This window comes from Theropithecus gelada, chromosome 9 (assembly GCF_003255815.1).
Source record: "Theropithecus gelada isolate Dixy chromosome 9, Tgel_1.0, whole genome shotgun sequence".
Lineage (NCBI taxonomy): Eukaryota > Metazoa > Chordata > Mammalia > Primates > Cercopithecidae > Theropithecus > Theropithecus gelada.
This window is the reverse complement of record NC_037677.1, coordinates 61,752,958-61,767,773: the sequence shown is the minus strand read 5'-3', so window position 1 is coordinate 61,767,773 and position 14,816 is coordinate 61,752,958. Positions and strand designations below refer to the sequence as shown.

The window sequence follows — 14,816 nt, the reverse complement described above, 5'->3', positions numbered from 1 at the left end:
AAGTACTTTCAGAGGTGCTAGAAATTCACACAAAACAATCAGTTCCAGTTGCCTGTCAAAGCAGTAAATTAATAACAACTTAACCAATATGGTTCTCAGACCAATATACTGCTGAGGGGAGGAATCCAGTTTCTACAGGCCACTGCCCAACAAAATGCACATCACTCACTGAGAAGCCAAGCTTCTGGTCACACCACTTAATGGATCCAATAATTTAGGAAACAAAGGTTCCTTATAGGCTAGCTGAAGTTAAATTCAGCCAGTATTCCTACCACGTACAGCTTAGTCTTGAAGCCCAAAATACTGAAGAGTTCCAAAGAAAACAAGTTGATCCTTACTAAATACACTAACGCTCAAGCCAACGTGGACGCGGTGGCTCACGTCTGGACTTTGGGAGGCCGAGGTGGGTGGATCATCTGAGGTCAGGAGTTCAACACCAGCCTGGTCAAGATGGTGAAACCCGTCTCTACTGAAAATACAAAAAGTAGCCGGGCTTGGTGGCGGGCGCCTGTAATCCCAGCTACTCGGAAGGCTGATGTGGCACGAGAATCGCTTAAGCCTGAGAGGCGGAGGTTGCAGTGAGCTGAGATCGCGCCACTGCACTCCAGCCTGGGTGACAGAGCGAGACTTCGTCTCAAAAAAATAAATAAAATAAAATAATAATTGATTATTTGTGTGCTTACAGAACCAAGAGGTTTTGTGAGAAATAACAACATAGAAGGTAAACCGACATGGATAGAGGAAAAGAGCACATCATTAGCAATAGTCGATGACATCACAACCCAGTGGTCTATTCCCTGAGGCCTCTAAAGTTCTCAATGAAAAAACACTTTCAAGGCGAAAGCTAAAAAAAAAAAAAAGTTCCCCACAAAAGCAGACTAAGGTGAAAGTCGGGCCCTCAGAACAAGAGCTCCGGAAAAACAGGTAGTCGTCGCGGAGACAGCAAACGCAGCATCTACCTGTCCTACATGGCCCTGCGCTACGAGACTGCTCGGAAGGAAAGGCGGGAATAACCAACTTAACCCTGCTTCGAGGTGGTTTGGAGAGGAAGAGGAAAGCCGTGTCTTTCTGCAATATCGTGAGGGAAGCCGAGACCCCGAATCATCAAAGAGAAGGAGCAGAGGAGGACTAGGCGGCTGCAGGTAAACCAAGGTAGGGCGAGGAGGCAAAGGAACCGGAATTCCTCTCCACGAGCGCGTTCTCGGCTCCCCACCTAGCGTCTCCGCCCCGGCCACGCCCACCACGGCACGGGCGCGCGCACGCCGCCTTCGCCGCGGGCCCCTTCGTGGAGGCGCGAGCACGCCGCCGTCCTCGTCGTGGTGAGCGTGACCGCTCCGGCTGGTCCTGGGGGCGGGGCTGTAGGGGAAAGTGCTGAAGCCGCTGAGGTAAGAGGCCGAGGGCTGAAGGGCCCTCGGGAGCTTGGTGAAAAGGGAGTTAACCCCTAGGATCCTACCTGCAGGGACTAGAAAAATGGAGAAGGTAGGAGGAGAAACAGGAGACTGCTGTAGCAGACGTGCGACAGGAAATTTTCCCAGGCCGGGTTTGACTGAGTGCGCATGCGGGCCAAGGGGTGGCGCCTGCGCAGTGGGACAGCGCCGATGGCGTCGTTTCCTGTGGACCCAGCTGGGTGGGAAATGTGGCTAGGAGTTAGCTTGGGAGCCGCTGGTGTTCTGACCGCTCCCCTCTCTGGCCACTCTCTCTCCACGCCCACCCCACCCCCGGTTACAGCTGCGGCGTCTGTTTGGTTTGGGTTGTAATCCAGCTGTTTTGAAGTGGAACGATTTTTTGATGATGGAATTTAATGATTGCTTGTAATGATTTGCCTTTGTACTAGGGTAGGAACTTTTAAGGAATTACTCTTTTTAAGAAAATAGGCATATGTCTGTTAGAAAGGAAAGGAATTTATATTCGTAAAACTATGAAGGCCGGGCGCGGTGGCCCACGCCTGTAATCCCAGCACTTTGGGAGGCCGAGGCTGGCGGATCACGAGGTCAGGAGATCGAGGTCATACTGGCTAACACGGGGTTTCACCGTGTTAAATACAAAACAAAATTAGCTGGGCGTGGTGGCAGGCGCCTGTAGTCCCAGCTACTGGGGAGGCTGAGGCAGGAGAATGGCGTGAACCCGGGAGGCGGAGCTTGCAGTGAGCCGAGATTGTGCCACTGCATACTGGCCTGGGCGACAGAGGGAGACTCCGTCTCAAAAAAAAAAAAACTATCGGCCGGGCGCGGTGGCTCAAGCCTGTAATCCCAGCACTTTGGGAGGCCGAGACCATCCTGGCTAACACGGTGAAACCCCGTCTCTACTAAAAAATACGAAAAACTAGCCGGGCGAGGTGGCGGGCGCCTGTAGTCCCGGCTACTCGGGAGGCTGAGGCAGGAGAATGGCGTAAAAACCCGGGAGGCGGAGCTTGCAGTGAGCTGAGATCCGGCCACTGCACTCCAGCCTGGGCGACACAGCGAGACTCCGTCTCAAAAAAAAAAAAAAAAAAAAAAAACTATGAATGCGAGGTCATCCCCGCCGTACATGAAGTAAATGTTTAAGCATCTTAGCTCGGACACAGCAATCTGTCCACAAAGCATCGTTACTCTCCTGTGAGGATCTCCACTGTCAGCCCCAACTTCCCCTGACAGGGCCAAATCCCAGGATACTTCATCAGTATTTGTTCAACAGAACATTACTGAGCACCTCCGGTGGGCCTCGCAGACTAGTTGAAAATAGAGTTGTGCGAATAGATCTGCACAATGAGAAAAAAATCCGTAATGAACCAATACTGATGACACCACGCTTGTCTATCTCCTGCATAACCTTTGCTGAGCCCTGCGTTCTGTCATTTGTTCTTCATTCATTCATCCGAAATGCTCAGGAAGCACTGTGGAAACACTGTGACCCAGGTTCTGTGCTCGGCATTGAGGGTAGAAAGACTTCGAAGGTGGCAGGATGTTTCTTAAGATCATGAACCTTAAAATGAAAGTGTAGGCCGGGCGCAGTGGCTCACACCTGTCATCCCAGCACTTTGGGAGGCCGAGGCGGGCCGGATCACGAGGTCGGGAGATCAAGATTATCCTGGCTAACATGGTGAAACCCCGTTTCTACTAAAAACAATACAAAAAATTAGCCGGGAGTGGTGGCGGGCGCCTGTAGTCCCAGCAACTCGGGAGGCTGAGACGGGAGAATGGCGTGAACCCGGGAAGCAGAGTTTGCAGTGAGCCGAGATCGCACCACTGCACTCCAGCCTGGAGTGCTTAATAGAAGCACTTAATAGAGCGAGACTCCGTCTCAAAAAAAATAAATAAATAAAAATGAAAGTGTAAAGTGCTTAATAGAAGGTATTGGCCCTCCTCCTGAGCAGATTCTTTCCCCTCTGGGAGGTTGCTAACTCTGTTAGATGGAGAGAATTAAGACTTTTTCCATGAGGTTTTTTCATAGTAAGTGTGAAAAACTGGGATCTGCATAAGAAAAACACTCAGGAGTAACTCTCCGTTAATGATTTTGAACAGCCAAGATTTATGAAGTGTTTACTAAGCCTGTAACCGTTCCAAGTGTTTTACGTGTATTAATTAATCTTTGTCACACCTGTGTGAGGTAGGTGATGTTATTACAGGTTGAGTATCCTTAATCTAGAAATCCAAAATCCTCCAAAATTTAAAACTTTTGAGCACTGACGGGATGGTCAAAGGAAGTGCTTTTTGGAGCATTTTGAATTTTAGATTTTCGGATTTGGGAGGCTTAATCGTTACGTATAATGCAAATATCCCAAAACCTGGGAAAGAATCCGAAATCCAAAATACCTCCAGTCCCAAGCATTTGGGATGAAGGGTACTCAACCTGTTTCCCGTTTTGCAGATAAGACAACCAAAGAACAAAAAGATCCCAGAGTGGGAGGCGGACGCGGAGGTTGCGGTGAGCCAAGATCGTGCTGTTGCACTCCAGCCTGGGCAACAAGAGCGAAACTCCATCTCAAAAAAAAAAAAAAAAAAAAAACAGAAGTTGCAATTTTTTACATTTTTGCCATCAGACCTTGGCAATGACCTTGAGCAGTACGATATAAATAACTCCCACATGCTTAGCGTTCCAATAATGGAACACTAGGTATAAATGGGTGAAATGATTTGTCCACAGTCTTGCAGCAAGTAAGTAGCAAAACCAGAACTCAGAGAGGCTTCATAATCTTACCCACTATGCTGCTTTACCTTGCACATGACAAATGACATGCCAACAAGCCATTGCTTCAGAATGTCACGGCAGATAAGCTAAAATTGTCTCTACACCTCAGTTTTATTTTTTCATGTATAAAATAAGGAAGTTGGGTTAGATGACTTTTAAGGAATCTGTGGTTTCTGTGAAATATTTAATTCACTCAGCAAACATTTACTGAAATGAACAGCTACTTCCTTACCATAGACCAGGTGTTATGTTTGGTTCTGGTTATCAGTTAATGCCTGCCCTGAGAGCAGTTACAACCTAGAGTTTATTAGTTTTGCTTTACTCTCATTTACCACTTGCTGGTAGCGTTCAAAATTTAACTGAAATCTTTAGAGCTAGAAATTATTTAGGTTTATCCTTCCACCTCAGCAGAAAACTGCTTATTTAAAGTTAGCTTTGTGCTGATTCTGTGCTCCAGTTTTTAACTCTGGCTGTTTTGTGTATGGAACGATAGAAGTTCTGAGAGTTTGAAAGAAAACAGGATGAAAGGGAATTCCTTTGATTATATTCAGCTTAGAAGTCACACTGTGGCTACCTTTAGAAGCTGTCCTCACTCTGGCAGTTGCTTGGGTGCTCTGCTGAGCACCTGACTTCAAAATATAAAGTACAAAGCATTTGCAACTGAATAGAGCATTTATCAGGGTGTAGGAAAAATAGAGTTTTAAATCTTAGGTGAGATATATAAACAGTTCACCGTGGGTTCTACTCTGAACTGATGGGAAATAAAGACTGAGCTACTCTCCAAAAGGTGACTAAGTTGTCTGTATACTTTATTTGAATCCCACCAGGTATTCACTTAGAGATTTGGTCCTGATCCCTTACTGCTTAAATTCAAAAACAATTCAAAAACTTGTCAGGCTATATTTTGACCCAGTGTATTCTGGAAGATTGGATATTAATCTAACTCCAAAAGTTGTTGCCTCTGTGGATATGAGTACAATTTGAAAAGTTATCAGAGCTCAGAGAAAAAAGGAAGAGTGATCTAATAACAAGATTGAAAATGTCGGCTGAGCAGAGTGGCTCAGGCCTGTAATCCCAGCACTTTGAGAGGCTGAGGTGGGAGAATCACTTGAGCTCAGGAATTGGAGACCAGCCTGAGCAACATAGTGAGACTTTATCTCCACAAAAAATAAACAAAATTAGTGGAGTTTGGTGGCACGTGCCTGTAGTCCCAGCTACTTGCGAGACTGAGGTGAGAGGATAACTTGTACCCAGGAGGTCAAGGCTGGAGTTAACCAAGATCGTGCCACTGCATTCCAGCCTGGGAAACATAGTGAGACTCTGTCTCCAAAAAATAAAATAAAATAAAATGTCATTAATCAATTTGCATTTTTGCTGACAGTCTTGTTATAATAGCTGTTCTACCGTTGTTCCGGGTTCCCACTTCACTATTAATCAGTGTTACTTATAGACATGTAATGAAGTCAGAAACCAAGCTCTGCTTCTCTAACAACCTTAAATCTTCATCACAAAATTAAGCAAACAGAACAGCCAGTGTTTCAAGACATACTATATCATTTTCCTTACTAGGAAACTGGATTTTATGTATATAAATTTTATATTTGTATTTCATTTCCTCACTTTTTTCTATTTTCTTTTTTGTTTTGAGACGGAGTCTGGCTCTGTTGCCCAGGCTGGAGTGCAGTGGCTGGATCTCAGCTCACTGCAAGCCCCGCCTCCCGGGTTCATGCCATTCTCCTGCCTCAGCCTCCCGAGTAGCTGGGAGTACAGGCGCCTGCCACCTCGCCCAGCTAATTTTTTTTGTATTTTAGTAGAGACGGGGTTTCACCGTGTTAGCCAGGATGGTCTCGATCTCCTGACCTCGTGATCCGCCCGTCTCGGCCTCCCAAAGTGCTGGGATTACAGGCGTGAGCTACCGCGCCCGGCCACTTTTTTCTATTTTCAAAAAACATGGCCAGGTGCGGTGGCTCACGCCTGTAATCCCAGCACTTTGGGAGGCCAAGGCAGGTGGATCACCTGAGGTCGGGAGTTCAAGACCAGCCTGACCAACATGGAGAAACCCCATCTCTACTAAAAATACAAAATTAGCTGGGCATGGTGGCACATGCTCATAATCCCAGCTACTTGGGAAGCTGAGGCAGGAGAATTGCTTGAACCCGGGAGGCAGAAGTTGCGGTGAGCCGAGATTGCGGCACTGCACTCCAGCCTGGGCAACAAGAGGGAAACTGTCTCAAAAGAAAAGAAAAAAACATAAGTTTCAGCTAGGCATAGTGGCTCACACCTGTAATCTCAACAGTTTAGGAGGCCAAGGTGGGAAAATTGCTTGAGCCCAGGAGATCTCTACCAGCCTGGGGGCAACATGGTGAGAAGTTGTCTCTACTAAAAGTAAAAAAAAAAATAGCTGAGCATGGTGGAATGCACCTGTGGTCCCAGCGACTTGGGAGGTTGAGAGGTTGGAGGATTGCTTGAGCGCAGGAGATTGTGGCTGCAATAGCCATGATCACGCCACTGCACTTCAGCCTGGGTGACAGAGTGAGAGCTTGCCTCAAAACAATAGGTTTCAACTTTTTTATAATAAATATGTTCATTTTGCAACTAGCAAAAAAAAAAAAAAAAGAAAGAAAGAAAAAAATTCAGTCTGGTCTAGGTACAGTGGTGTTTCCACTAACTGATCACCACCAGTTACAGATTTCTTTGTTCCTTTTCCACTCCCACTGCTTCACCTGACTGGCCAAAAAAAAAACAGCTCAGCTAAAATTCTGTCTGACCATTATAGAGAAAAATTCATTTACAATCCATTTTCCTCCTCCCCACCCCCGCTCCCCGAGATGGAGTTTTGCTCTAGTGGCCCAAGCTGGAATGCAATGGCACCATCTCGGCTCACTGCAACCTCCATCTCCTGAGTTCAAGCTATTCTCCTACCTCAGCCTCCCAAGTAGCTGGAATGACAGGCACCTGCCACCATGCCCAGCTCATTTTTGTATTTTAGTAGAGATGGAGTTTCGTCATGTTGACCAGGCTGTTCTTGAACTCCTGACCTCAGGTGATCTGCCCGCCTCGGCCTCCCAAAGTACTGGCATTATAGGCATTAGCCACCAGCCTACAATCCTTTTTGAAGTCCTTTCTTCTAATTGGGTTAAAATTCACATAACATAAAATTAACCACTAGCCATTTTCAAGTGTACAAATCAATATAAAGTTATTTTTAATCTAAATACTAGAACTTTATCCATTACAGCAGCCAATAGCCACATGTGACTACTTAAATTTTAATTAATATTAAATAAAATTTAAAATACAGTTCTTCAGTCATACCAGTTTATAGGTGCAACATGAAGCTAGTGGCTACCATATTGTGCAGTGCAGAAATAGAACACTGGAACATTTCCATCATGGCAGAAAGTTCTATTAGACAGCGTGGCACTAAACCTTTTTTTTTTTTGAGACAGAGTCTGCTCTGTCACACAGGCTGGAGTGCAATGGAGTGATCTCAGCTTACTGCAACCTCCATCTCCCAGGTTCAAGTGATTCTCCTGCTTCAGTCTGCTGAGTAGCTGAGGCTACAGGCGCCCACCACCACAACCGGCTAATTTTTTTGTTTGTTTGTTTGTTTTGAGATGGAGTCTCACTCTATTACCCAGGCTGGAGTGCAATGGTGCAGTCTTGGCTCTCTGCAACCACCGCCTCCCGGGTTCAAGCAATTCTCCTGCCTCAGCCTCCTGAGTAGCTGGGATTACAGGTGCGCACCACCACGACCAGCTAATTTTTGTATTTTTAGTAGAAATGGGGTTTCACTGTGTTGGCCAGGCTGGTCTCGAACTCCTGACCTCGTGATCTACCCACCTCAGCCTCCCAAAGTGCTGGGATTACAGGTGTGAGCAACCGCACCTGGCCATTTTTTCTTTAAAAAATACTGTATACTGGCCGGGCGCGGTGGCTCAAGCCTGTAATCCCAGCACTTTGGGAGGCCGAGACGGGTGGATCACGAGGTCAGGAGATCGAGACCATCCTGGCTAACATGGTGAAACCCCGTCTCTACTAAAAATATAACAAATTAGCCGGGCGAGGTGGCGGCGCCTGTAGTCCCAGCTACTCGGGAGGCTGAGGCAGGAGAATGGCGTAAACCCGGGAGGCGGAGCTTGCAGTGAGCTGAGATCGCGCCACCGCACTCCAGCCTGGGCGACAGAGCAAGACTCCATCTCAAAAAAAAAAAAAAATACTGTATACACTTTTTAGAGAGCTGAGCGCAGTGAGACTTTGGGAAGCCAAGGTGGGAGGATCACTTGAGACCAGGAGTTAAAGACCAGACTGACTGGGCACGATGGTTCATGCCTGTAATCCCAGCACTTTGGGAAGCCGAGGCGGGCAGATCACGAGGTCAAGAGATGGAGACCATCCTGGCCAACATGGTGAAACCCCATCTCAACTAAAAATACAAAAATTAGCTGGGCTTGGTGGCGGCGCCTGTAGTCTCAGCTACTCAGGAGGCTGAGGCAGGAGAATCGCTTGAACCTGGGAGGCAGAGGTTGCAGTGAGCAGAGAACACGCCATTGCACTCCAGCCTGCCGACAGGTGAGACTCCGTAAATAAATACATACGTACATACATATATACACACCAGACTGGGCAACATAGCAAGACCTCGTCTCTGTTGTAAAAAAAAAAAAATGGAAAGAGGCCAGATGCAGTGGCTTATGTCCGTAATCCCAGCACTTTGGGAGGCCAAGGCAGGTAGATCACCTGAGGTTAGGAGTTCGAGACCAGCATGGCCAATGTGGTGAAGCCCCGTGTCTGCTAAAACTACAAAAATTAGCTGGGCACGGTGGCTCATGCCTGTAATTCCAGCAACTTGGGAGGCTGAGACAGGAGAATCACTTGAACCTAGGAGGTAGAGGTTGCAGTGAGCTGCTATCGTGCCACTCTATTATGGGTGACAAGAGTGAGACTGTGTCTCAAAAAAAAAAAAAAAAAAGAAATAAAATACCATATACACTTTTTAGAATTTTTGTTAAAGTCGTGTAAGCTTCTGTGGCAAAGAGAGTGTTTGTTTTGAACTTTAGTAGGGTGTCATGTATTCAGGACAGTTTTCTCTATAACATTAGCATTTTTTGATATGAAATAAGGTTAAACACTCACAGGTGCTCTGTTCATAATAGGCCATGATTTCCAAGATTGTTTCCTGAACTTTTTGTTCCGGTTTTGGGACGCCACCAAGTGATAAGTCTGGGTATTACATTTGAATGAAAAGGTTAATTTTTTTTTTTGAGAGAGAGTCCTGTTCTGTCACCCAGGCTCACTGCAACCTCTGCCTCCCGGGTTCAAGCGATTCTCTTGCATCAGCCTCCCGCGTAGCTGGGATGAGAGGCGCCCACCACCACGCCTGGCTAATTTTTTTTTGTATTTTTAGTAGAGACAGGGTTTCGTCATGTTGGCCAGGCTGATCTTGAACTCCTGACCTCAGGTGATCTATCTGCCTCCACCTCCCAAAGTGCTGGGACTACAAGCGTGAGCCACCATGCCTGGCCAAAAGTTAATTTTTAATGAGAAGGCCAATAGGTATTTCCTAACTAGTTCCCCTTCCCTGGGAACAGAACACAGTGTTACTCTGGAATTTTATTTGGAAAATATTATAATTTATTTATGTGGCTTGATCAGGATGTATCCAAGACAAACTGTCCTGTGAAGTGTGATGCTTTTATCCTCATATAACTTATTTCCTCAGTCAAATTTCTGCCTTGGCACTGCCATATCACCCCTTCATGACTCATGAATCACCCACAGTCAATCTCAGTTGACATAAACAGTTTGCTAATGGTAGGAATTCATGTTTTAAGTAGATATACTATTCTTAAGCTTATTTTCAATTCAAAACCTGACTGATATTTTGGCCTGAGACATCAATAAAATATCATGAAAGTAGAGAGGATAGAAAAACGGGGAGCTAACTCTTTATAAAATGCATGCTGACCCTTACGGCAGCTCGAATGAAATGTTGTCACTCTCACTTCCATAAACTTGCCAATTGCTGTTTTTCTTTCTCTGTAGTGAAGTAAGAACTCTGCTAGAGAGGAAATGGCTGCTTCATCATCATCCTCCTCAGCTGGTGGGGTCAGTGGAAGTTCTGTCACTGGATCTGGTTTCAGTGTCTCAGACCTTGCCCCACCACGGAAAGCCCTTTTCACCTACCCCAAAGGAGCTGGCGAGATGTTAGAAGGTGATCTCATGCTGCTTTCTGAATAATTGGATTCAGACCTGCAATGAATATTAATTGTGAAGAAGCTATTAAGTGGATTAAAGATGAGTTTGCCCTGATTTCAGCTCTACATTTCATCTCTTGTCCCCGTCTCAAAATAATATATTTAAAAACAGTCTTGCTCCAGAATCAGAATGTTGGAGCTGAAAAGGACTTTGGAAATCAAGGAAGTCATCTAAAGTTATTTAGATCCAGAAAAGTTAAGTGATTTGACCAGGTTAAAGGCAGAGGTAGGGCTGGGCACCGTGGCTTATCCGTGTTATTCCAGCACTTTGGGAGGCCGAGGCAGGCGGATCACTTGAGGCCAGGAGTTTGAGACCAGCCTGGCCAACATGGTGAAACCCCATCTCTACTAAAAATACAAAAATTAGCCGAGCATGGTGGTAGGCGCCTGTAATCCCAGCTACTGGAAAGGCTGAGACAGGAGAATCACTCGAACAGTAGAAGTTGCCATGTGCCGAGGTCATGCCACTGCACTCCAGCCTGGGCAACAAAATGAGACTCTGTCTCAAAAAAAGAGTTGGCCGGGCACGGTGGCTCACGCCTGTAATCCCAGCACTTTGGGAGGCCGAGGCGGGCGGATCACGAGGTCAGGAGATCAAGACCATCCTGGCTAACACGGTGAAACCCCGTCTCTACTAAAAAATACAAAAAAAAAAAAATTAGCTGGGCGTGGTGGCGGGCGCCTGTAGTCCCAGCTACTCGGGAGGCTGAGGCAGGAAAATGGCGTGAACCCGGAAGGCAGAGCATGCAGTGAGTCAAGACCGAGCCACTGCACTCCAGCCTGGGTGACAGAGCGAGACTCTGTCTCAAAAAAAAAAAAAAAAAAACCAGAGTCAGCATTGAATCCAGGAATTCTCTTGACCTCCTACTCCAGTTTGCTTTATCCTGGCACCTGTCTACCTCCCATGGTAGTAGGTTTGATGTGTCTTTTTATAGTACGATTAATCTACAGATAGATTCACCCTGTCAGAAAGGTTCTAAGAGGGAATAAAAGCTAATACAGTGCCCTTTTATGTGAACATGACTCCTGACCCACTGCAGCATGATGCTGTGTGGTTTTTCTAGCACCAGAGCCAGATTTGCATCAAATCATTCACCATCTTGTTCAGCATCATTGGCTAACTGACTGGCCAAGATCAGGGTACAGGCTGTAACCATGTCATTTGAAGAGCTAGACTAATAATTCTTACCAGGAGGCATAAAAATCACCTGAAGAGTTTACTTAAAATGCACATTTCTGGCCAGGCACTGTAGCTCACGCCCGTAATCCCAGCACTTTGGGAGGCCGAGGCGGGTGGATCACCTGAGGTCAGGAGTTCAAGACCAGCCTGCCCAACATGGTGAAACCCTTTCTCTATTAAAAATACAAAAATTAGCCAGGCATGGTGGCAGGTGCCTGTAATCCCAGCTAATCCGGAGGCTGAGGCAGGAGAATCATTTGAACCCAGAAGGCAGAGGTTGCAGTGAGCCAATGTTGTGCCACTGCAGTCCAGCCTGGGTGACAGAGCGAGACTCCGTCTCAAAAAAATATGTAAACAAATAAATAAAATGCATATTTCTGGGCCCACCTTAGAGCTTCTGAATTAGTCTAGGGTGTAGCTCAGGAGTTCATTTTTTACCAGCATCCAAGCTCTTCTCATGAAGGCAGTCTTCCATATTTTGAAAAACACTGGGACCAGAAGTGGTGGCTCAAACCTAAAATTTCAGTATTTTGGGAAGCCAAGGCATGAGGATTGTTTGAGCCCAGGAGTTCAAGGTTGCAATGAGCCATGGTCATGCCACTGCACTCCAGCCTGGGTGACAGAATGGGACTGTGTCTCAAAAAATAATAATAATAAATTTTTTAAAAGCACTGGGAGGCCGGGCGCGGTGGCTCATGCCTATAATCCCAACATTTTTGGGAGGCCAAGGCAGGCAGATCACAAGGTCAGGAGGTCGAGACCATCCTGGCTAACATGGTGAAACCCCATCACTACTAAAAATACAAAAAAAATTAGCTGGATGTGGTGGCGCACGCCTGTAGTCCAGCTACTCGGGAGGCTGAGGCAGGAGAATCACTTGAACCTGGGAGGCAGAGATTGCAGTGAGCCGATAACATGCCACTGCACTCCAGCCTGGCAACAGAGCAAGACTCTTATCTCAAAAAAAAAAAAAAAGCTTTGGGGAATAACCTATTAAAGATTCAAAATTTACTTGATTCTAGCATTTTAGTGCTTAATTATATATTGATCTTTTTTCCTTTAAGTATTGCAATTTTTTTGTTGTTGTTTTGTTGTTGTTGTTGAGATGGAGTCTCGCTCTGTTGCCCAGGCTGGTGTGCAGTGGCTCAATCTTGGCTCACTGCACCTTCTGCCTCCCAGGTTCAAGTGATTCTCCTGCCCCAGCCTCCCAAGTAGCTGGGATTACAGGTGCCCACCACCACACCTGGCTAATTTTTTTGTATTTTTAGTAGAGACAGAGTTTCGCCATGTTGCCCCGGCTGGGCTTCAACTCCTGACCTCAAGTGATCTGCCCACCCCAGCCTCCCAAAGTGCTATGATTACAGGCATGAGCCACTGTGCCTGGCCTTAATATTTCAAATTTACACAAATATATTTTTTAACTAATCTAGGAATATCTGTGAGAAAGATAAAAACTATCGGCCAGGCATAGTGGCTCACACCTGTAATCCCAGCACTTTGGGAGGCTGAGGCAGGCAGATTGCTTGAACCCAGGAGTTTGAGACCAGCCTGGGCAACGTGATGAAATCCTGTCTCTAGAAAAAATACAAAAATTAGCTGAGTGTGATGGCATGTGGCTGTAGTCCCAGCTACTTAGGAAGGTGAGGTGGGAGGTTCACCTGAGCCTGGGAGGTGGCGGCTGCAGTGAGCTGTGATTGCATCACTGCACTCCAGCCTGGGTGATGGAGACCTTGTCTCAAAAAAAAAAAACAGATACAAACTGTAGTTGGCCTTGGGGATGATGAATAATCAGAAATAATAATAAGAGTTATGGGTTAAGCCCAAAGTCATTTGTGACAGGAAACCACGGGGGGACTCTGGGACCGTAGAGCTCCCTAGCATTGGTTTGGATTATGACTAGTGGTGAGGTAGATGACCAGGTAGCATATGTAATTAGTGATATATATACTTCTCTCTTTGCCTTTTTATTTTCTTTAATTGTGTTAACTAAATACTCAAGTTAGTATTACTGAGTCTGGTTGGAAGTAGTGAACAATTGGGGCCCTGTTACCATATTTGGTGCTAAAACTGTATTATGACTTCATTTACATGCAGCAGAGATCTAGTATTGAGGAAGTTTCCCACAAAACAAATCAAAAATGGGAGACATTTAAATTGCTTAATGAGTTTTATAGCAGCAGAAGAATCAGTATTCAATAATGGAGCTCTAAGATTAAAGTCATTTAAATTTTAGCTATAAGAGGAATTTAATACAGGAGGTACCTCCACAGTCTCAAAGCTATCAGCATTTTGTCAGTATACACCAAATTATGTGGAGATACTGAAGAAGAAAGGCTTCTAAGATTAGTCTGAATGTTGATGTTCTAATGAGTTATAGATCTATCCATTTTTATTCCATCTCAATATGCTTCATGGAGAAATGTGTTGGGTCTCTGTTGTAGGATACATTTATAGTAAGTATAAATACACAGTGCACAGTTTTGATTGTGTTTCTTAGATTTCAAGTTTTACTGATAATCTTAAAGCTGCTTACACTTAAAGACTGTGAAAAATAATGTAGAGATAGCAACCCCTAAACCCATTTAATATTCTTGGTCAAATCAAGAATATTAAATTGAAAAGAGTACTCTTAATGTAAGGATGTTGGATTTGGAAGCATTTTCTACCATGTTTATAGGTGATACTATTCTATTATACAATAAATCTAACACACATGTACCTGACCAGTAATAGTTTAATAGAATATGAAAATAGAGGCCGGGCATGGTGCCTCACACCTGTAATCCCAGCACTTTGGGTGTCCGAGGCGGGCGGATCACCCGAGGTCAGGAGTTTGAGACCAGCCTAACCAATATGGTGAAACCTGGCCTCTACTAAAAATACCAAAATAAAAACAAGCATCATGGCATGCGCCTATAGTGCCAGCTACTCGGGAGGCTGAGAGAATTGCTTGAACCCAGGAGGCGGAGGTTGCAGTGAGCTGAGATCATGCCACTGCCCCCCAGCCTGGGCAACAGAGCGAGACTCCATTTAAAAAAAAAAAAAAAGAAAAGAATATGAAAATAGAGCACAGGGTTGCCTGTCAAGAGTAAGGAACAAAACCAGTTAGGAATCAAGGATGGATGCTGTTTTTAATCTCAGCAGGTTCAACTTGATGTTATATCCTCATGAGTCTAGGATAGTAAACCCAAATCATCTGTAGTTAACCTTGT

At 45.4% G+C, this 14,816-nt stretch overlaps 2 protein-coding genes across 8 annotated transcripts in view; one reads left to right on the top strand and one right to left on the bottom strand.

Moving 5' to 3' along the window:
• The window catches only part of ASCC1 (activating signal cointegrator 1 complex subunit 1), a 116,711-nt gene extending 112,749 nt beyond the window's left edge, over positions 1-3,962 (bottom strand). Inside the window, exon 1 of one of the 3 annotated variants that reach the window (XM_025395767.1) lies at positions 2,616-3,962. In XM_025395767.1, coding sequence (XP_025251552.1) covers positions 2,616-2,656 — 41 coding nt within the window. In that variant the 5' untranslated portion in view covers positions 2,657-3,962. Of the gene's footprint in view, positions 1-1,077; positions 1,357-2,608 lie in introns of those variants that run through there. The other 2 variants (XM_025395768.1, XM_025395769.1) reach the window with 2 other exon arrangements.
• Positions 1-14,816, top strand: part of ANAPC16 (anaphase promoting complex subunit 16) — a 29,469-nt gene that overhangs the window by 8,075 nt on the left and 6,578 nt on the right. The window contains exons 1-3 of one of the 5 annotated variants that reach the window (XM_025395773.1): positions 3,950-3,989; positions 6,410-6,437; positions 10,213-10,381. In XM_025395773.1, the coding sequence (XP_025251558.1) occupies positions 10,240-10,381 (142 nt within the window). In that variant the 5' untranslated portion in view covers positions 3,950-3,989; positions 6,410-6,437; positions 10,213-10,239. Of the gene's footprint in view, positions 1-1,247; positions 1,480-3,949; positions 3,990-6,409; positions 6,438-10,212; positions 10,382-14,816 lie in introns of those variants that run through there. The other 4 variants (XM_025395770.1, XM_025395771.1, XM_025395772.1 and 1 more) reach the window with 4 other exon arrangements.